The sequence below is a fragment of the Rhinolophus sinicus genome, linkage group LG01 (assembly GCF_036562045.2).
Source record: "Rhinolophus sinicus isolate RSC01 linkage group LG01, ASM3656204v1, whole genome shotgun sequence".
Classification (NCBI taxonomy): domain Eukaryota; kingdom Metazoa; phylum Chordata; class Mammalia; order Chiroptera; family Rhinolophidae; genus Rhinolophus; species Rhinolophus sinicus.
In genome coordinates, this window is record NC_133751.1 from 69,851,108 (window position 1) to 69,872,797 (window position 21,690).

The 21,690-nt window shown below is 38.6% G+C and overlaps 1 protein-coding gene across 22 annotated transcripts in view; it reads right to left on the bottom strand.

Moving 5' to 3' along the window:
• The window catches only part of PHLDB2 (pleckstrin homology like domain family B member 2), a 227,847-nt gene that overhangs the window by 43,378 nt on the left and 162,779 nt on the right, over positions 1-21,690 (bottom strand). For all 22 annotated transcript variants that reach the window (XM_074332137.1, XM_074332046.1, XM_074332058.1 and 19 more), the window contains 3 exons: positions 16,178-16,561; positions 10,852-10,995; positions 9,480-9,617 (listed from right to left, as the gene is read on the bottom strand). In XM_074332137.1, the coding sequence (XP_074188238.1) occupies positions 9,480-9,617; positions 10,852-10,995; positions 16,178-16,561 (666 nt within the window). The remainder of the gene's footprint in view (positions 1-9,479; positions 9,618-10,851; positions 10,996-16,177; positions 16,562-21,690) is intronic.

Consider the following 21,690-nt stretch of genomic DNA (forward strand, 5'->3'; position numbering starts at 1 on the left):
GATGAAGCCCTGACATAGTCCTATAGAAGTATACTTACTATAACTTCTTCATCCAAATGGCCATGATTTCCTGTGTAAACATATATTTACATTCTTTATAAAAGATATTATGGTTTAAGTCTAAATCTATATGATATCATTACTTATACCAATTCACATGAGTCTCCATTTTTGGCTTAAATTTGAAATTTTCAAAGGCATTTTAGAAACGTGTATTTTGATTTAAAAATGCACTTGTCCCTCAAAATGATCAAATATACAAGTTATAATACTGAGAATCCTATTTCCTATATCAATCTAAAAATGATTCCACAACTTAAAGCTTAGCAGGCTGTAAAGAAGGTGTCCTCATCTTTAATGGTAAGTCGGCTCACTGGGCACATCTATTGTGCAGGAATTGGAGAAAGCAATGACATTGTCCACAGAAAAAAGGATTCTCAAGTGCTACTTCAGGGTAAAACTGAATATACTAATAGTACCAGTTAGATTTAGTCTTTAGTTTCAGAATTAATATTTTTTTCCCGTAACAAAACCAGCAATACAGAACACCTGTTGTCTTTTGGCTAAGAAAATGTGTTATTTCCTGTGTGTGCAGATCCAATATTACCCTGTTTACACAGTAAAATAATTTTATCCGAAGAGCTCTATTTCTATCGTAGATACAATATCACCATATTTTGCAGCAATTCTAGTTCCAAACGGAAAGTTAAACAAATAAAAAAACTAATAATTCTAATTGAATACCATATGTTCAAAGCCCTAAAATTTAAAGTTATATTTGATAGAAAACACTGATACAATATTTGATAATATGAAAAGGCACTGGCCCAAAACCCAGGTCTCAATCTGAAGAAATAATCAAATGATTCCTCTGATGCTCTAATTTTTTACTGTTAATAATAAGTACCAATAAACAACTGATAAAAAAAATACCTTATGTTTACATAGTGCCTTCCTTCTGAGGTGCTCAAAACGTTTCGCAATTCCATACAAGGGAGCGGTTAGAAGAATTATGCAAGCAGGCACCATCAGAACCTTTTGCAGCTTCTCTGTGGTTTGTCAGTAAGGCTGTGACCACTACCTGGGTCTCAGAGCAAAAGCTCAGTGGGGCAAAGCTAGGGCAAAGGAAGTAAAGAGGAAGGATGAAAGAAGGACTATGGCAGGTGGGCCTGGCAATAAATCACAAACAACCAGAGAGGTGATATCACTCCTGCAGGAGCCAGAAGTAGACCAACTCTGAGCCAGAAAGAAATTAATATTCCTCTCTTCTATTTATCACCCAGGAAGTTTTCAAAGGAAAATTAGCTCTGGGCAAGCAGTTAATTAGAGCTGAAAGTATTAGAAAATAGATGGACCAATTAGATGGTGCTCTTGCGTTCAGGGTTTCTTGCTTTTCACATGTAAAATATTAAAAGTGAGTGTTACTCTCTTCCCCCAGATTTAAATTGGTAGCTTCACCTATTCTAACTACTATAGGCACAATGATCTTTTCCAAACACCAAACTGGGAAAGAGTATAACTTTTTTTTAAGATTCATAAGCCTATTTTCAGGAAACAAATGAATTAAAATGAAGCTTTAATATTTTAACAAATTTAACTTTGTTGAAAAAATAAGATTTCAAGGAATTGGAACATTCTAGGGAAATGCAATGTACAAGGGGACATTTATAAAACCAAGAATATGCAGAATGAGACTTCCCTAGAGACGTGGCTGCTTCCATCAGCACTGTTCTGGCATGGACTTGTTCTCTCTTGATGTACTGGCAAAATCCAGTTAGATCACAAATTCATTGCCAGGTTCTGCCTATTTTGTATCTTTAAGACTGATGTTCCTAAAGTGTATATATAGCCGAAGGTAAATTATTCATGGGTAAATGAAAGTAGAAATCAGTGTAGTATAAAACCGGTTGTATATTTGCTTCCATAGTGAGTTCATTCACTCACTCAATAAATATTTATAAGGGGACTAGAAGTAGAGAAAAGAGGGAACTTGATTACTGTCCTCATAAAATATAGGCTATTTAGCTTTGTGGTTCTTAGCCCTGACTGTACATTAGAAAAACTTGGAAGAGCTTTTAAATACACTATTTCTCAGGCCTCGCCTAGTCAGGAAGCCTAGCATTAAAAATCGCTAGCTTTTCTCGTATGCAGCCACGTTGAGAACCACCGACTTAGCCACCCAGGATGATGTGAGAAGCAAAAACAATTAACTACAATTTGATTTTTCTAATGAAGACACAGGATTCTAATACAGGATCCACCAAAAATTGTTCTTAAAACATTTGGTCTTAGCACCTTTACTCCATAATATAAAAAGCTTCTCTTACAAGTATCATTCCAGTTGTTCTGTCCCAAATTCTTACATTCAGATTAAATGCCTCAAGTAAACTAAATGAAAAATGAACTGTGAGAGATTCCAATATGCAATATATATTTGGAGAGAAATGATGCAATTCAAATTCAGAAGCAAAATGATTCTCTTCTAACAAACAAATGGTCAGGAATGGCTATAAGTTTACCTTAAATAATTTTAATTTGTACACAAGAGTGGCAAATAATCTTTTTTTTTTTTTTCCTGGAAACTTCTATATCAGATATATATATTTTTTAATTTATTGGGGTGACAATTGTTAGTAAAGCAAATAATCTTGAATGAATGTAATAATCCAAGACTTGTTATAGGATCACTTATTTTGCTAGACCTATGGTTAGAAGACAGTAACATAAGTTTCCTCTCTTTTAAGTTGTATTCTTTTATTTTTTTAAAGCAGCAAAGATTTTATTAAAGTGAAAGTACAGCTCTCTTACAAGAGGGGGTACCCGAAACTGGGATGCCCCTTACGTTGTATTCTTGAAGGAAGGAACTGAAATTTAACTTGCTGGCTCTATTTGAATTCCAATGCTATACAGAAAATTCTTGAATAGCAATGGTAAAATCATTTTATCACATCTAAGTGTGCAATACTTGTGAAACAGATGGTTCAAGGTTACCCTGAAAAAATGCTCACTTTATTAGCTTGTATGGCTACTAGATAAAGTAGAGAATACCCAGTTAAATTTGAATTTCAGATGAAAAACAAACTACCTTTTAATGTAAATCTCTCCCAAATAATGCACAAAACATAATAACACCAAAAAATTACTCTGTTTATCTGAAATTCAAATTTAATTGAGCATCCTGTACACACACAGAAACACAGACACAGAGACACGGACACAGACACACACACACACACACACACACACACACACACACACACACGGCTAAATGTGGCAACCCTATCAGCTTGATAAGATTTTCTTAAAAATTAAGATCCATCTTTGTAACTTCCAAACTGCTTAGCACAGAATCCAGCACATAATATGTTGCATATACTGCCATGCCGCATGAAACACTGGGTCAGGTTTTGAATAGATACAATGATGTGTTAAAATTCATCCCTAAGCCATCATTTTTAAGGGCGGGCCATCCAAAATCCTCTCGGTACACCCTGAGCATCTCTTTCCTTCTATTTCCTAAAGGCTGTGGTGTTGTTTGCAAGGCGGGCATCCTCCTAGGTCCCTAGATTAGGCAATTATTTTAGGCCACAAATCACTTATGTGAAATTCGTAAGGCCAAATGTGTTCCAGATTCCAGAAAATTTCTGCATTTTAGAGAGGTAATGCAGTTCAGACAGCATACATCACATGGCATTTCCAGTGAGGTCTGGGGCAGTGCCCCGTACTTAAGCACATTACTGCTGCTGCTACTTAGGAATATTCACACCAAGTGTGTGAATATTAGTCAAAGTCAGGTTTTGCAACCCACTAAATTTTGGTGCCAACCTTACAAAAGGACTTTTTTTCTCTACAAAACTTTTTAGATTTTGGAACTACAGAGGGAAGCCATGGATCTGTGTCAACAAATGGTGATTGTTGAGAACCCATCCTCTGCCTGCCTCTAAGGAGACACATCCTTATATGGCTTTCTCAAGATTTTTTTTTCCCTTTGGCTTTGAAAATTTAATTACACAATTAATGGATGTTTAGTGTAGAAAATGTTGAAAAATCATAACACTAAAGATTTATGTAATCAAACAACCACAAGAAAAAATAACCCTAATCTGGAATCCAGTTGATTTAATCCCCATATCTCATGATATATTTCCACTTCCTTTAACCAGGGAGTTAACTTTGAAATGTAAGAGGCACGGGAAGGGCTGGGTTCCTCTGAACACTGACTGTGACTTGGCAAATGCTCAGCACTCAAGAGGCATTAACACTTTACTGAGGAATTCTGGGCTGGCTCTCAGTCTTCCCCTGACTCTGAAGGAAGAATGGGGAGGGAAGTAACAGGTATTTTGGCAAGACAGTAATGGGGAATAAAACTTAACTATTTAAAATGCAATGATATATGCTTATTGTAGAAAAATGAGTCGAATAATTTAAGATTTTATGCAGTAATATGTTGTATGGCATAGAAGAATTTAGCTTCAGTTCACACCTTTAAGTGTGTTTCGCTCAGGATGGCTAAAAAAGTATCCTCATCTGTCTGTGTGAGGACAGATCCTTAAATGAAAGGCTGGTTTGAGCTTTATGATTATCATGTGGGTAGATGGAAAGATTCTTCAACAAGACTACGGAAGCAGAGCCTTTTTCTTAACCATTTTACTTAAATTCAGTCCAGTTGACTTTTGATCTTTGGATGCTAAGATAATTCCAAAAGAGAAAATTGAACAACTATTTTTAGTTTTGAATTCTTAATATACTCAGAAATAGACAAAGATAGGAGGAAAATCTACACAAACAAACGCATATATCTTCTCAGCAATTGCCTCAACTGAGCTTCATGGTTCTGTGGCTTCCCCACGCTCAGTCACCAAGCCCATCAAACTAAACCAGTTTACTACAGCAGAGGTTAACAACCCTCTCTCCTGTCACTCGCCCCACGAAAACATGATGGCGTCTTTGCTTACTGCTTCAGCAAATCAACATCCTTTCTGGGTTGATGTTTGAGTCAGACACTTATATTTGTTCAGGGTTTATCCATGTTACTAGAGACTCTATCTGTGATGTGACTACTGTCGGAGGACACCACAGGCAGGTGGTATTTAGCTCAGAGCCACATGGAAACAAGCTGACGGTGCTCTTGACAGTGGTACCCACCGATAAAGGCAGTGAAAGGTCAGCTCACGATGCCACTGCAATAGTGTTCAATAAATATAAAATTGAATACATTGTCATATTTTATATATATATATATATAAATATGTCTATAGTTTATATTTTACATACTAACATATAATACATAATCATCTATAATACATATTAATTCATACTAAATATGTCAAACAGAATGACAATTCCCAAATCAGCTAAAGGAAATAACACCAAAGACTGGCCTAGAGAGCCAAGGAAATGACATTGATAATTTCACACCAGGATTTGAACTCTGATGTGTTACTAAACTTGCTTCCTATGTCTCCAGGTCTTACCTCCAAAACTAGAGTCAGGCTGACAGGATGTGCTATCGACATCTGAATCGGAGCTTGCCCAACAGGGATATTTTTCAGGTTTTGGTTTTCTCATTCCACAGTTTATATCTGACAGCCACAACAGGTGTATGGAAAAGGAAATGAGATCCAAAAGGGCAAAGGCCACTTCCTCCTTCTGTCTTACGCTCTGGCTCGACTGGCAGTGTGATTACAAGCCCACTGGCATGTGCACTTGGACGACCATCCCAGCTGTCCTGAAACTTGGCCTCAAGTAGCTCTTGGGCAGGTGTTTGGCTCAGTGTTGCTGTTAAGGCCCAACCTAGACCCATCGTTAGCAAGAGATCCAAGGACAATATTCCCAAGGAATATTGGGTGGTGTTCTGGCACCTACTATGAGCTGGGTAAACAGTGGATAACATTGCTTTTCTCTGTTTCACAGGCTAGAGAGGGAAATGAGTATCTAACAAGCCAAAACAAATGTAAATTACAAAGTGTGATTTGTAAAAGGACTAAAAGAACAACAAGGAGAACATAATCTGAAACATAAAGGGCTTTTCTGGAAAACTAACACTGAATCTAAGCCCTGAAAGAGAACCAATAAGGCATGGAATATGGATGGGGAAGGGAATTCCAGGCAGGGCAAACAAGGGTTCTGCCAGGGACCTTTTGTGAGGGTGGGGAGACGATGTTGATAATGGTATGAAGAGTGGGGAGAGTGGTGACAGAAAGGCACTTGACAGATAAGGAGTTTAGATTTATATAAAATTTATAAAAGCGGAACACAAACCAGAGTGATATGATCTAATTCATATTTTATTAAAAATCACTCCAGTTTCTGTGAAGAGAATGGACTTAAAGGAATCAAATGAAAATGGGACTAAAGAACAGATTTTGATGACTCAGAAGAGAATGCATTAATGGAGATGCAGCAAAGTTGAAGTAACTGAGAAATATTTTCATAATTGATTGGATGTGGGAGTGATGGAGAAAGAAGTGTCAAGATCCACTTCCAGGTTTCTGTCTGAACACCTGCGTGGACAGAGATGCTATTTTCTAGACTGGGAAAACTGGAGGAAGAATAGGATTGGATGGAGGGGCAGAATGTGTGTAAGGCCAGGGGGAGGAGAAGATCAGAGTTCAGCTACAGGATATTCAGTGGGCAATACTTGTGAAATATCTGAATGGAGATGTCAGGTAGGCCACAGGATATGAGTCAGAAGTTCAGAAAGGGGCCGTGAGCTAAAGACACACATTTGACTGTCACCAGCACATACAGGTTATTGGAAGCCAGAGGTAAAAAAGAATATAAGGATATAAGAGAAGAGGGTTCAGATCAGAGTCGCATACTCTTAACAATTGGTTCAATAAAGACAGAGGAACAAGTAAAGGGAATTGAGATGGGAAAACCAGAGAGATAAGTAAGAGAAGAGAAGGAAAACCAGGAGAGTGTGGTACAGGGGGGCAAAGGGGTGGTGAGGCAGGAAGTGCCAAGAGAAAGAGTTGCCCCCGTCTTGAACACTTCTCAGGAGTCTGATCACAAGAGGACTGAAAAACACCCCGTGGGTTGGGCAGCACCTAGGTCTGTCTTCCGTCATCTTAACAAGAACAAATCTGGTGGAGTCGTGGGAGCCCAAGGCAAATGGAACGGGAGGAGCGGTTAATGGGGAACTGAGGAAGAAGACACACAGTGTACTAAGAAAGCTGTTTGAAATGTTTGGCTATGCTGAAAAGAAGTGAAATAAGGTAGCAGGTGGAAGACAATTTATTATTACATAATAATTTTAAAAAATAATAATGTTGGCATGCTGACAATAAGAGTCCAGTAAAGAGGAAGAAGTTACGGGGAGAGCAATACAGGAGGACTGAAGACCTTGAGATGGTGGGAAGGCATGAGGCCCAGAGCACATCCAAAGGACCTGGTCTTTGAGGGGAAGAGAGAACCTTCCTTTGCTGTGAAGAGATGGAATGTTCCTAATTTGTCCGTGAAGTAGGTGGTGCTATCATCTCAGAGCCAGTGGGAGGAAAGGGGACCAAAGGTTTGAATAAAATGGTAAAATAAGTTCATTTGAGAAACATAGTAATGCTGCCAAGCAGGACTGAGTCTCTATTTGAGTTTGGTTGTCAAGAATATGGAGTAACATCATCTAGCCCAGTCGTTTTCTACTTCCGTCAGCCTCCTCTGGACTTCCCCACCCAAAGCTAGTTTCTGCCATTTTTCACACGATGTGATGACAGACAATAATCCCACCTTCCAAGACCAACTAATCCTCTAACAGCTGCATGAACTGATCCTATATTTCAGGCTTCCACTCTCCCCTATGCACAGCCTCTATCAAGGCACCAAAACAATAATAGGAAGAATGGAGGTGACCTCCTTGCTTGTTTCTGCCATGTTCCTGGAGTCCTTCCTCTATCCAAGGTCTGGAGAACATGACACAACTTTCCCTGGGAAGTGAGATTTAGCACTGACTTGACTTGCTTCACTTGTGTGTAGAATCTGATGTTAATGACAAATAGACAAATAGAATTTGTAGGCCATATCATGTGTGGGCTACACAAAGATACATAACTACATTCATGGGGAAAGCAGAAAGGTTCACTGAAACACAATACTCCATTCCTATTTCTCACAAGTTTCCCGGAATGACATAAACAGTAAAATACTAATAAGTCCCGAAACAAAGACTTTGGATGCCTCCAATGAAAGATGCTTGCTGTCTCAGTGCAGAATCTTTGAAATGCATAATCCTCCCATATAGCAGAACTAGACAATCAACCCTTTGACTTGCTTTTGAGTTTTTAAAGAAAAATGTACCTATTACCCAAATGGGTTCTTTACTATTTCAAAGTCTGGGGCTAGAAGGAACATATATAAAATTTAATACGAAAAACCTGTGCAGTTTAATCTTGACAAGCAGACAACCAAGAAATTGATGTGTAGCTTTTCATCTGCCTTCAATTTCTGACAATATCTTTTTGAGCGCATTCTCTGGCACCAAGATCAAATGCCCTTATCTATAGGTCTCAAACAAAGCAGAGCCTATAAAAAGGAAGCCACATCCAGCAGAAATCCTTTCCATTTGTTACCACTAGAACTTACTCAAACTGCAATTTTTTTTCCTCTCAGCTTTGTAGAAAACATGGTGAGCGAGAAAAAACGTGTTAAAGCTTATTTTGCATTCTCTTTCCCCAACTTTATTTTTTAGTTTAGACTTAGTTCAACTGTAATTAACCCAGAATGTGAGAGGAGTTTAAGTAAAATATTTTCCAGAGAAAATAAACAGACAAACAAAAAACACAACTCTCATATCACCCTGGATTCTAAGTAATTTGGCAAGTAATTTTTGCAAGTAATTTTTCATACTTTCTCTAGTAGATATCAGCTAACATTCAGATTGCGGCCTGAAACGTATAAGCAAGACCTTTTCCAAGTCTCAACTCAAAAGAGTTTCATAGACACTTTTCACTTGGCAGTGTGTGAGGAGCCCCGAACACTGCAATGCATTTTCCAAAGAGCAGTGCACTTGCATTGAAAACCATGGCAAGGCAAGACAGGTGAGATGAATGCTTCCCATTCATCTTTTTAATAAACAGAAAAATGAAAAGAAACGAGGCAACCATATTTGAATATGCTTAAGCCACCCCTACAAGGAACCAATGGTGGTAAAGAAGTTCAGTATACTAAAATAACTCTTTGAAAAAACACAGTGGAATCAGAAGAGCAGAAAGGCTGATGGAAAAAAAGCAATTCACTCATCTCAAGAAAGAAAAGCTGCCATGAATAGCAGCTTGAAATTATACAGGCTCTACATTCCCAGCATCAGCTGCTCAGTACCTGACAGTTCTCACCTGGTGACAACTTACCTCATCTTCACATGCTTCTCTAGTGTCTCCGGGAATAGGACACACAAATCCAAAACCATGGTAATGCACACATTTAGATTCAATCAAATAGGACTACTATTTTGCCCATAAAAATTGCATTCAGATAGAATTTTCTTTTACCTTGGTCTTTTCACCAACAATGTTCTTTTCCAGTTCTGCTATCTTCCGGTTTAGATGATCCAAAATCTCCTTCTCTTTCATAAGTTCAGTTGTTTCAGATTTCTGCTCTCCATCCAAAAGAGCACATTCCATATCCAACTGAGGACACAAAACAAAGCTCAGCGGTGTTTCACTTTCAGGGAAATTCTCAGCTGTGTACTTAGGAGGTGTATTTTTAACAGCTACAAATTGCAAAAAGTACTACTGTATCAACCAGATTGTGGGGCCCATAGAATATTCCAGAGAGCCCATGGAAGACTCAGAAAGCTGGAGAAAACAAAATATATTTGCTGAGAAAACTAGGTATCTTATTATTTGATTTTTTTTTTTTTTATGCTAACCCCTTTTCTGCTTAACTTTTCCAGGATATTTTGCCTATTTGCTAGATTCAGGCTCAAGCATGAACCATCTTGGTAGCAGCCAAGTCTTTGTTTGTGCCTAGAGTATGGGAAATGAAAATTACCCTCAGCCCAGCATGCAAGTACTGCATTCCTAGCAATGCCAGCTGGAGGGGTTTCCAGGGTTTGCGCATAAACTGACAGGTGAGCAGTCCCTTTCCACTTATGGGACTATCTGAATCATCTGTGAGTATAGACACACAGATCCCACCTACCCAGAATTATCTGGTCTTTCTCACTCCATGAAGGTAATATAAAAATGAACCCTCTTTTCAGTTACAGTTATAATTCTATAACTAGAGTTATCATCTGTGTCTGTCTCCTTGGTTTGCAAACTTCTAGAAAGCTAGGTCTATGTTTGATTGACAAGTAAATTCCCCTCTAGTACCAACATGTTATCCAACTCACAGTGAGCATGCTCAGAAAATGTTTGTTGGATTTGAACTTGAACACCAAATTCATGGTACCTCAGCTAACAGATCTTGTAACAAGTCAGAAAGCATATACAGTAAGTCCTCACTAACGTCGTCGATAGGTTCTTGGAACTGCAGTGAAACAACGTATAACGAAATCAATTTTACCATAGGCTAGTTCATACTCGTATAAACAAGAGTTAAGTTCCTATGGTATCTCATCAATGTTAGAATGAAATGACATTATCCGAGACCTGATGTACTAGTTAAGACAAAGTCAATTATCCATACATTAAAAATGGCTTAATATGTTTATTTATTCTTATTTTAAAAAGAAGGAAAAAAAGAAATGTAAAAAAAGGCATTTTTACCCCCCACATGTACCCATTGGAAACAATGTTTGCTCATATTGACTTCTACGTACTGTTTTCAGTGCCTGTACCCTAATGGGAGGCAGTATTTTTAAACTAAAGGAAAGAAAGAAAAAAGAGAGAAGGTGAAAAATGAACTTGTGGTATATACCTCTCTGGAAGATTCATCCATCTGATCATTTATATCTTTGATTTTTTGTTCAAGTTCCTCAAGGTTGTTCAGAATTGTTATCCGAGTCTCTTCCATGGCAGCCAACTCCTGAATCCTTTGTTCTTCACTTACGCCCTCTGGGGTCTGTGATCAATCAACAGAGAAAAGAGCTATTCACACTTTAATTCCAGAATTTCCCAATTTGTACACCAGCCACAGGTCTAATGTTTTAGTCCCTGTGCCTATTTGGATTCTAAAAGCATCCCTATGATGGTTTATTTGGAACTCGCATTTTCCCACAGATACTCAGCAGTTAGGTTCTTAGGTTAGCTCATAGAAAGCAGCTGAAATTCATAAATTCACGTCGTTTAAAAGCTGAAATAACTAAGAGGTTATACAGATGAGGAAGCTATTGCCCATATAAACTGTAGTGACTTCTCTAAGGTTATAGAGACAGCTCAGCACAGCAGAGAACTAGAATCTAGAAAAGACTTGGCCATCTTCCTCAGGAATCTCTTGGGCATGCTGCTTTATTGTCACTACAAGCTCTGTATCTTTCCCATCCCCAGGTGAGTACCTCTACAACAGCCTCTGAAACCTGTAGCCGCACACTGGGGTCCACTGCTACGGTTATCTGCAAATGAGCTTTCATGCGTATTTCATTTTCAACACAAGGTGGGGGAAAAGCAAGGCACATCACACTTGGCCAAATTTCACTGAAATGTTCCACAAAATTAATAACCAGAACAAAACAGGCTTAATTACATTGGTGACCACATCCCCGCCCCCCACAAATATTTTAAAACTACACACTTAATATTAAGTTAATTCATATTTCACTTTTTGTGTTAGCGCACTACTTAATATCTTTATACTATAGAGGACCTTCTTTCTATTATATATAATGTTTAAGACACTAACTGGGCCAATGGCCTTCTTTGACATATTGAAATAGGACCTTGGCCACCATTCATAAATTTTATGGAAAAAATTAGTTCCTTGGCAAGAAATAAGAAAGTCAAGAAAGAAATGGAGAGAGGGCATACTTACGCCCCTGAAAAGAGTTATGACAAATGCTCAGGGAAGAAAGGAATACTGATCATATACAGCCAAAATGTGACCACCCATGATTTTAAGAAGAGACTATAGTGAATTGAAAACAGTCTCTTCATTCAAGAATTTCAGGTTAATTATATTGTATATCACGAGGCAGAGACCTATCTTTCTGTATGTCAAGGGATGCCAGTATATTTAAGTTTTATCTCTCTTTGAAAAAGACGTAATTTCTTTGCATCATTAGGTCAATAATTATACAATTTCACAACTGGAAACTGAAAACAGCAGGCTAGAATTAAGTAAATTATTGTAAGATTATTGTATAAATTATTGAAGATTATTTACTAATCACTAAAAAGAATATTCAAAATTAACCAAAAAACACATTAAAATTTAGTGTATCTCACTAAGTTCATTTACTGTATTTAATAACACTGAAAATAATGTTAAAGAGATAGGTATCATGTCATATTCTTTATTCCTTACCCTACTTTGCTGCTCCTTAAGGAGATTAAATGAGTGAGAAGTATCTCAGGTTGATTAGAACAAAGGTATGCAGGGCTTCCAAGCTTTGACAGTTAGATTTTTGTCACCTAAAAACTGTATCTTATCGACTAATAAAACAACTGCTGACCATTTCATCCCAGACAATGACTCTCATTGTCCTATCACTTAGATGCCTGGTTTTGGGCCTGAGGAATGCCTGTAACATTGAATGGCATTCCAAAATCACTGACGAGTAATCCTAGCAGGAAAGCCTCAAGAGGGCTGGTATCCTGTTGGGTCAATGTTTCATATTAGGTTTCAACTTCCAACATGGTATAAAAATATCTCTCTCACTGGTGGAAGCAAAGCATTAAAAGAAAACAAAAACTGAAGCTTAGAGCTCGAGAAAATCTATCACAATAGTTACATTTAACAACAGACAAGTTGTGAGGTTGTTAATAGCAGTTAACGCTATCTAAGAAACGACTGCTGTTTTTTCCTTTACTGTTATTTATAAAAAGCTAAATTCTTCAAATTCTGATTTGTGATAGAATGGGGTGAAGCTATTGTAACTTCATTTAGGTCCAAATAAAAAAAACAACAACAATAGAAAGCCAAGGTTGTGGTGGCTACTAAATAGGTTTAGTTTTATGGTGACAAAGAAAGCTTTAATTTTACTCTATCTGATATATTTTTATTGTAATAATTAGGATTCCACTGAGAGTGACATGTTTTAATAAGTCCATTATGCACATACGTGCATCCCTAAATCTGCCATCTTTGAGGTAACTTGATCCACACAGAGAAAGGGCAGAGAGAGAATAGGGATAAGACACTTTCCATCTGCTCCATTTTTTTGTAGATTTTTTTCTTAGAAACCTCTTGTAACCAGAAGAGGTTGCAAGTGTGAGGGCTTTGCACTATACACAAAATGGTTACTCAAAAAAAGAAGAGTGAAAAAGTTCTCATTACAAGGAGAAAACATTTTTTTGTAACTATATGAGGTGATGAATGTTAACTAAGTTTATTGTGCTAACTGTTTTGCAATATATGTAAGTCCAGTTATTATGCTGTACACCTTAAACTTCCACAGTGCTTATATCAATTATATCTCAATAAAACTGCATATCTCAATAAAAAAGAGAAGAGCGAGCTATTCTCAGCTTTCACCTGAGGTGGTGGTAGATAGGTTAACAAAAACTAATTAAAATTAGCATATTTCCAAGGTCATCTGCATCTTTAAGTGTTAGGTAAAGCAAGTTCCAGAATGGTAAATCTCTAGTTTCTTAAATATTAAAATCTTTGTTTCGTAAATCTGCATAGAGTATTTTACACATTTCTCTCTTCTCCAATGACCTTTAAACTGATTAATAACAACACTGTACTTTGTTAAGTAAATAATTCAGTGAGTAGATTACTCAAAGAAGAAGAGATCTAGAACAAATGGTCAGGCTTTTTTTTTTTTTTTAAAGATTCTTTTATCTCCTGTCTTGATGCAATATATGTCTGTCTTCAAAAAGAATTAAATGAAAAGCTTATTCTCTGGAACCCATCGCCACCTCACTTGCACTCTCTCTGAGCTGCAGTGTGGTAACCACAGGTGCCCTTGATAGTTCCTATCTCTCAGGAAGGCACATTCTTCTACCCTGCCACATGGAGGCTGCTCCTAGTTTCAGAGAACTCCGGCCATATTCCACAAAAGCAAATTTGAGCAACGAAAAACATCTGTCATGATCTGCTCACTTACACACCAACAGCTTTCTTGTCACAGCCCTCTTCAGGAGGAACTCTGTCTCCAAAATGGCAGTCCTTAGAGAGAGCACACAGCTTACCGTCTTAACAAAATCCAGCAGATCTTCACGAAGCGAGTAATGTGAAAGATTTAAGATAAAAAGGTGGCGAAGGATTTCTGAGGAAACCCAATGTCTGATGACAATAGGTCAAATTTTCAAAAGATGGGTCATTTACTTTGCCTGAACATCAACAATGCTGGATTCCACCCCGCACCTCCCACCTCCAGATCCTAGTTTCTAACAGTTGCATCTTTTTGAATAGAGACAAATGTCCTATTCAGAATTACTCTCCGTTGAGAATTAGTAAGATACATGTGGTCATTAGAAGAAAGAAGGGATCCAACAGTCCAGAGTGCCAATGTATACGATGGGAGAAGTCAATAGGTATAGGTAAGGACTTCTGACCAGGGGCATTCAACGATGTTCAACAAGAAAAAGTCTTGTTGTAGCCAAACATACGAAAATAAAAACAAACACACAAATTCCTCCATGTGATAAATTACCTCCAGAATTTGGCACCATGAGAAAGTCTTTCACTTAAAGAATCAGTAGATGTACTTTTTTATAACAAAAATATAACTAATGTATCTTTTTTATTTTTGGTTCTTTGCCTATGATTGCCAAGAATCTCAGAACTGAACTTAATGGTCAGTTGCTTTAATTAATTAATTAATTAGTCTCTTTTATCCTTAAATAAATTCTTGTGATTATGGTACCTACTTTTCAGGTATCTGCTTTTCCGTTATTTACTATCTCGGTGTTCAAATTTTATTATAATAAAATGTATATCTTGTATTGTAAATGCTCTTAAATTTTTCCTAGAAAACAGGTAGGGGAATATTTTTTTTTTAATTTCATAAATAAAAACAGTCTTAACTTGTGTGAAAAAAAATTAACATCAAAAGATTTTCCTTGAACTCTATTTTAAAAAATCCTCAAATCTGGAAGACATTTTTAAATCAGCAAACAAAAAGGAGACGGAATAATAATTATGATGACATATAAACCTAAAATTCTTACATGTCAAAAAAAATCATAAAGTCAAAAGTCAAAGTTACCACTCATGATAAAAGATTAATTTCCTTACCACAAATAGTTCTTATTACTCAATAAAAACAAGACATTAAAAAATGCATGAAGAACACAAATAAGTGGGTCAAAATACAAATTAATAACTAAAATATGAAAAGATATGCAATTTCATGCATAAAGACAAGTAAATTAAAACACTTATTAATTTAGCAAATTGAAAATTTTAAATAATATGCAGCATTGGCGAGTTTATGGAGAACAAGGGTGCTCTCATAAAATAAACGCTTAGTGAAAGTGTAACCTGGAAACACAGTCTTTTGAGAGTATAAAATTTGGAAATACTGATTAAAATGAGTAATATACAGACTCTTTGACCTAGCAATTCCACTTTGAGTGGATATAGTGGATTTAGTGCAGATTACATCTGCACAATTGTGCAAATATATATATATATATATCCCAGAATATTTGTTTCATATAGATTTTATTAGCAAAAATCTGGAAACAAACAATACAACACTAGTCAGCCATTAAAATGAATGAGGTGAAGCTGTGTATACTACTAATATGCAAAGATGCTCAAGACATTTGGTGAAGAGGAAAAAGTGCAGAACGCTATGTGTGTGTATACGTGTGTCTACGCCAGTATATGCATAGAAACATTAGGAAAGCACATAAAACACTTTAACTGTGTTTATCTTTCAGGTGTACAACTGGGAGGAGACAGGATAAAGAGAAACCTTTCTTTTTACTTTGCTGTACTGCTATATTTTCGTACAGTGCAAATTTGTTACTTTATAGTAAACACTAATTTGCTGCATCTTGCTAATTACCTCTTAAACTGCAGCTTCACTGAAAAGATTTTGGGAAACAAGCATGACAAAGCCTCTAGTCTCTAGGCCAATGCAGATGCAAAGTCCTAGGCCCCAATCCCAGTCTCCGCGCTCTGCTGCCTTTACCTTTGGTAGGATACTTAGGTAAGTGGATTCGTTGGAAGCTTTCAGAAAGGCAGAGGGTGGCGGTGGGGGTGTCCTGCTGGGGTCCCTGAGCAGTTCCTCATTTCTGACGCTCCTGGGGGAAAGGAAGCTGGCACTGCTCTGACTGAGGCTCCCGAAGACTGCCAAGTCTGCATCGTGGACGGAGCCTTTCAGGTGGCACCTGTATCTGACATCAGGGCTCACCAGGGCTTCTTCAAACACAGACTCCTCATCAGAGAGCTGCAGCTTCTCAAGCTCCTTATTGATTTTCTGCACATCTGCCACGGTGGTGCCAGGGGACAAGCGACTGTCGGGCTTTGTGTATTCAGCACAAAGGGTGAGGATCGTCTCCAGACGCTGTCTCTCCTAGAACACAGAGGGGAGAGGGAGGTCAGTGGGTTTATGAGAATGGAGACAACTCCAAATAAAAAGACTAAAGAGGCTGGGACCACCGGTGATTTCATTCCACACAGAAATCCTCAGACAATTGGCTGGTGATGATTTTTCCATCATCTTTGATGGATGCATTGAAGAATCCAGATGACACTCGGGTTAATCTCAGTTCTGGCTGTCCCCTTTATTTGTATATCCCAGTGCTGATCCTAGCATGTGACAGCACTCAGTAAGCTTTTTTCTTGATTTATCAAGTCTCCAAGTACTTCAATGGTTTTTCTTAATCTCTATTTTTCAAAATCTTCACTCCACTTCCTTCCACCTACCTACCTTCAACAATATCTGGATCCTTCATCACTATAGACTTAATATTTGCACTTAAAATTAACTCTCTAACTTCCCATAGAAATATTATTCTACTGTTAGACACACAAAAAGAAAAGTGCTACTTAAAGAATCTTTTAATTTAAAAGGCATAACTGGGCCTTTAATGTTTTTCTTGAAATGCTTCAAAATTTTCAAAACCCTTTTTTAAGTCTTATCACCATGTAAAGGTATTTTTCCACCAATGTCTCACATGAGTAATTTAAATGATTTTTAAAAAGTGGGAATGTTACATGAAAATGAACATTTCATGTCATGTCCAGATAGAAAGACATCAATGTATTTCAAATTCTGAGATAATTAAATCTTTGATTCCTTTAGCTGGAAAATAAGATCAATACATAGGCCATTGCTGTCTCTAACGGTACCAAACATTGATTCTTGACTTTAAATAAATTGACTATTATATTTTTGAATAATGATATATAACTTACGAAATGCTTATCATAAGTCTAGACAGCACTGTTTGGATTGGGAAGTCTCAATATCTTCACCTCTCACCTTAATTCCAATGCCAAAGTGGAAAGAAAACAAAAAACAGAAAACATCCGTTGTGATTACAGCTCCCACACTGAAAAGACAATTCACAATCCTTCCAGAGAAAAACATTTTCCAAACTGGTTATCAGTAACAAAATAGAAAAAATTTAAAACAGCACTGGGCTGCTGTTTTCAATTTCTAATGGCAGCAAATTGTAAAGACAAAATTCTGAAGGCAGTTTGCTCTTTATTCGTCAAAGGAGTGTCAAATAGAAAAGTCAAATAGGAACAGACCAACATAATTCCCTGGTTTTCATAAAATACATTCATTAAATGACGAGGTGGAAGTCATTTAAGTTGCATCTGAGTTTTATTTCTCCTCTAAAATACCACCCCTCCCAAACAGAAAAAGCAGTAGCTTAATAGAACTATTAAACTGGTTCCTATAAGCCCCCACCTCCCTTTCACTGCCTGAACTGGAATCCATCTGCAGCTCCGTCCTCATGGCCTCTTCCAACAGCAGGCACACATAGCCACACAACCTCATCTTAGGCGCTTCTGCACCCTGTCCATCCAGGAGCCCTGGTGCTTATTTATCTCCGCAGCTGCCACCAGCTGCCAAGCCCTACCCACCTCAGCTTTATGGGGAGGGAGTGGGGGGAGGGGGGGACGCGCACTCGGCCTTCATTGCTTTACTTTATTTTAAACTTCTTCAAAAATCCAGAAAAGTCTACACGGGAATATGAAGAAACAATCTGCAATATGTGAAGAGTGGGCATATGTGAGGAGGGGGACAGGAACAAGATATAATGTTTTACCCCTTTTCAACAACATCTACTTTAGCGGCTAATCTCCAAAAGAAAGTGCTCTTTCTACTCTTAGGTGAACGAAGTCATAGCATCTATACTCGGTCTTTACTAATCTTTTTAGATCATAGTGTGTACACATTAATTAGCCTGGACATTATTTACATTTGGGATTATCTGAAAGTTGTCAATTTCCAGTTAGCAGGGCTCTAAGGAAGAGTGTGGTTTTCAAAAGCATGAAAGGTAGTACTTCTGCCTAGCCTGTAATACATAGCAAAATTCTTCCCACATCTCCTTCCCAAAATAGTTTCTTTTGCTGCCAGTGCTATTGCTTAATTCCAGAGGGAATAAATGATCCCAGCCTTAAGATGAATGCTATTTCAGAGAGTGAAATGCAGCATCCAAAGACTTGTGCACAGGAAGTTTGGTCTACTGGTATGTGCTTCTCTCTATTCTTGTCACCCCATTCACAGCCAATCTGTCCAGTCTTGAATCTCTCTCTCTCTCTCTCTCTCTCTCTCTCTCTCACACACACACACACACACAGCACTGTTGTCCATTAGTCTAATAGAAATCCAGGCCTTGTTGAGACACACTAGTCCTGTAAAAGCAGCAGCAAAGAAAAATAAACCAATGATAAGTGCATCAGAAGAAAGTCTGCAAGGCATTTCAGAAAGCATTACAAGAAACCTTTTAAGGAAAACCCTGAACAGAATTTATCCTCAGAAAATAATTCTCCCTTGAGTTCTCTTCCATCCAGAGTCTTGTTCCTTTCCATTCATCATGCCAATATTCTCTACTCTGTGACCTAAAACCAGGGCAACCCTCCAGACCAGGAGACTTTGAGAATCAAATAGGGCACTATTAATAAATATGCTGGAATCGTTTCTCAGCCTTTTGGCTAAGATCAAGTGTAATAAATATGCTGGAACACCAAGCACAAACGAGGATAAGAAAACTACCTGAAACTCAATTTTCTTTGGTGCTTCACCTGGCTGTCTGTTGAATTGGGAGGCTATCCTTTTTGAGATCTCCAATTCCTACCATCTTTCCAAACCAGCATTCCACTGGTCAGTCTTCTGAAAAGCCACCAGTACAGGACCTAAACATCCACATGATCCAACACATTGCTACTAAGGATTTAAAGAGCAGGTCACTTAGAATCAAATTATTTCAAAGTTTTTTCTCCCTCTCCATTCTCCCTTTCTTTCATCTCCATATACCACATATATCAAAGAAATCTTTGAAGGGGACACGAGATCTTAAGAAATAAACCTGACGAAAATGGTGTGCAATTCTTTCCCTCAGGGTTTTTTTTGTTTTGTTTTAAAGTTGTGGGCTGAGTGCATGTGTTTTTTTAACCTCAGAACTTTTTTTCTTTTTCAGAGGAATGTGTCTGGCATTGCCCCACTGCAGTTCACAGCCCTCATCCATCTCCTAAAACCATCACATTTCCTTGTAATCAATTGCAGTCAGACTAGGCCATAAGATTATAAATACAATGCAGAAATAAATTACACAGAAAACCACTTCCTGATACTGAAGCATAGGTGAAATCTTTTTAAAAATCCTTCTGTTAGAATTAAACATGTTGGGTCATTTATTACATAAAACAGAGGGTTAATCTTCAATGGTCAGAAATAATTTAGTTGAAAGGAGATTGTTTGTTCTTAAGAGCACCCATTGTAACTGATAAGATTGTTTTTTCCAAAGAGGCTCTATTGTGCCTGATAAGTATGACTTCACTTCTCTCTACTAGTAACCCTAGAGATTCAATATGTCCATAATCTTCAGTTCAACAAAGATCTTTTAAGTTACTCACTGCCCCGTAATATGCTAGGGATACACAGATCAAAAAAGACAGCATTTCTACCCTCAGAACTTTAACAGAAGGCACAAATAGGTTATCAGTTAAAGAAAACAGAGATCCAAGATGGCAGAGTAGATAAATGCTGTGCCTGCCTTCTTCCATTAACACATTACAATTACAACTAAATTATGGAATAATCAACCTGAAGAACCATCTGAAGTCTAGATGAACAGAAGTTTTATAACTAAGGATATAAAGAAGCTACATCGAGACTGTTTGGAGGGACGGGGATGTGAAACTGGCTGGCCCCGAGCCTCTGTGTGGTGGTTGAAAATTGGAAGGAATATCTCGGCCACAGAGGTTCCCCCTGAAGGAGCAAGGGACCCCAGCCTCACACTGGTCTCCCCAGCCGAGAGTACTGGTTCCAGGAAGAGGAGCCCCCACAACATCTGGCTGTGAAAAACAGTAGGGATTCTGACCATCCAAGTGGGACCCAGTTGTCCTCTTAAAAGGCCCACACAGAGACTCACTTGCTCACAGTCACTCACCCTGGGCTCTGACAGAGGGACAGTGACTCAGGAGGCATCAGAGACATATGGGGAGAGACTGAGGTGCTTGGCTTTGGAGAAAAGACTGAAGGACAGTTGCCATTTGCCCTGCGTGGAGTTTTCTTCCCCTGCAGCCATCAGGTAGGCGCCATATTTCTTGTGTGGGGCCCACCCCCACACAGCCAAATCTGAATCTGATTGGCCTAGTGAGCTCCGCAGATACACCCTGCTGACTCACTGGGAACCTGCCCTACCCAACACCAGAGGCACTTTCTTAGGGAGCAGCCAGCCCTGCCCTGCCCACATTGCACTCTTTCTTGGAAAACTATTGGGGTCTGCAGGATCCAGGTGGGTGACAACTGGCCTCAGTGTGCTCTGAGACTTTTGCTAAGTAGCTCCAGGATCAACACTAGCAACAAACCATAATCTACATTAACCTGGTAAACACAACTTGTCCCACTCTGGCGACTCACTGAGACCCTGTCTCACCCAACTTGCGTACTGCATGATGCTTTATCAACAGCTGAACTTTAAGAGAGCTGGCAGGTGGCAGCAGGCCTTGGGTGTCTGGGCTTTTTGCAGAGCTACCCCAGGCTGGGTACTGGTGGCAGTCATCCTTGGTTTGCAGTGTGGTCTCTCCCATGTGCCTCCAGGTTTAGCACAGCATCAAACAACCATGGATCACTCTGCAGCTCCTATCAGATAGTCTCTGGCTGGTCACAGGTAGTGGGTGACCTGGGACTGGACTGGAGCCCCTTGCAAGAAGCCCCAGAACCAACATACTTGGAGGTTGGCTCAGACCACAGTAGAGCACTACCCAATTAGTCCCACAAGTGGCACACACAAAGGGTGGTCTCAACAGGCACCAGAGCCTACTGGGGTAAGCCCCCTGCACAACCAATGGGGTAAGCCCCCTGCACAACCCTAAGCTATGGATGTGGCCAAACCTCCCAGCCAGTCAGCCTGAGGGCCAATCCCACTTTCTGACATGCCAGCAGCAATCAACGCTAAAATATAACAGGAGGGCACACAACCCACAAAAGGGACATCCCTGGAGCTCCTAGCACAGGTGACC